The sequence below is a fragment of the Hetaerina americana genome, unplaced genomic scaffold, assembly GCF_022747635.1.
Source record: "Hetaerina americana unplaced genomic scaffold, ioHetAmer1.1.p SCAF_2, whole genome shotgun sequence".
Classification (NCBI taxonomy): Eukaryota; Metazoa; Arthropoda; class Insecta; order Odonata; family Calopterygidae; genus Hetaerina; species Hetaerina americana.
The window spans coordinates 102,749,776-102,751,576 of record NW_027286763.1 but is presented as its reverse complement, the minus strand read 5'-3'; the positions used below and the strand labels follow the sequence as shown (position 1 = coordinate 102,751,576).

General features: G+C 33.1%; 1 protein-coding gene across 1 annotated transcript; it reads right to left on the bottom strand.

The window, feature by feature from the left end:
* Positions 1-1,071, bottom strand: LOC139688194 (uncharacterized). Its single transcript, XM_071585621.1, has one exon. It carries the CDS (start codon positions 1,069-1,071, stop codon positions 1-3), a length of 1,071 nt encoding a protein of 356 aa, XP_071441722.1.
* Between the last annotated feature and the right edge of the window lie 730 nt (positions 1,072-1,801).

Genomic DNA, 1,801 nt, shown 5'->3' with positions numbered 1-1,801 from the left:
CTATGTGTGGCACTGTGTAGTAGTGTTGTTGAATGTTTTTTGCTGCATTAATTCTGCTGGAGCATTTACAAAACCAGAAGATGGTTTTGGGTCCGGGTGAAATGCTATTTGAAGATTTAATAGGTCAACCTTAGAGAGGTACTTTGCGACATCACGTGCTGAGTAATAGTCTAGAACCACTCTTCCTCCTCTAACTCGCTCATCTGAAACATCAGAACCTGTATAAATCTGCAATTCGTTACATAAGGTTTCTCTAGTTACATTTCTTAATCCCAACCTTATCTTCTTTGATATCAAAACATGATACACATGGTAATTAGTGCTATTTAGTATTACCAATACTTCATCATTTATCTTTTCAAGGTCTTCATTATTTGAAAGTAATGCTGATCTATCTAGTTTCTCTGTGATCATAAACTCATAGAGTGAGAGGGATTCATTAATCTTATCTGCTTTCATTTGAGTCACTTCAAGGATGCAATCTCCTAGAAAGTTAGACAATTCACTGAATACTGCCATTGATTTATATGGAGTTAAGTTGATCATATCTCTGTAATTCTTATCAAAATTTTTAAGTACAGTCATTTTAATAAGGAGCTTAGCACATTGCGGGTTATGTACAGCATTATCTAAAGATGAATATTCATACTTATGAAGACGGCCTACAGAATTTCTTGTATTGATATCCGCCCCATACTCTAATAACTTGTGAATTACGGCAGCTGTAGACAAAAAATCTCCTTTTCTAACAGCAATGTTCAATGCAGTATCACCTTCGTAGTTTTGTTTATTTACATCAGCCCCATATTTTAAAAGCTCTCTAACAAATTTCGATCCCTTGTCATGTTCTACAGCACACATTAATGGAGTGTATCCATTTTCATCTAGCCCATTAACTTGAGCACCATATGACAAAAACGTTCTTAAATCTTTTATGTTGTCAACAACATGAAGTAATGTAGGGTTATTGAGGTCTATTTCATAAAGTTTTCCACAAAATGTGATGCATATGTTATGCCTCAAACTCATATTAAATTCTTCAGCTTCATTATAAACTGGCAGATGAGACATTGCTATGCGATATATTTTTTAAAAGCCTTTCAAATTATACTTATCATTAGATAATTTTATACAGTTTGTACACAATTCCTGTTAGGGGCTTCTCTACAAATTCATTAAATGCATCATATGCACATATACCCTTAATAGTTTACATTCCTCATCTTTTTCCCTAAACAGGCACTATTAGGTTTGTGGGCCTTTAGTAATGAACGTTAGACAAATAAAATTACGAATTGGTTAAATTCAGAGCATTATTGTATGACCAAAACGCATTTGCTTCGGTCTAACTTTTTAAACAAATATCTGCCCAGCAATTCTCTTCAGACTTCATTTGCCTTTAAGGGTGTTCCATGCTGCATTCACTAAAATAAGAATTAAAGGGCAACAATATTTTAACTTGATGAGTAACTGTAATAAAAAAACATTAAAGAAATATAGTTTGTTAAAATTAAGATGCAATAGTAACACAAAGGAAGGAAGTAAAAGAGAAGATGAATGATTTTGCATCAGGAACAAAATTTCTGCTCACAGCAGAATACTTTAATTTATGGGTTGAATATTAGGTTCACTTTGAAAGAAAATTAATGTTTGCACCTGTAGGACAATTCTTTGCCAGGCTCACGGACAATTGCGTTTTCTTAAAATGCCTGGAGTTAAAAAAATGGAGCTTTTATTAGTGGTAAGGAAAAGAATGGACAAAGCAATAAATTTGACAATTATTTTAGTTCAACCTATGGAT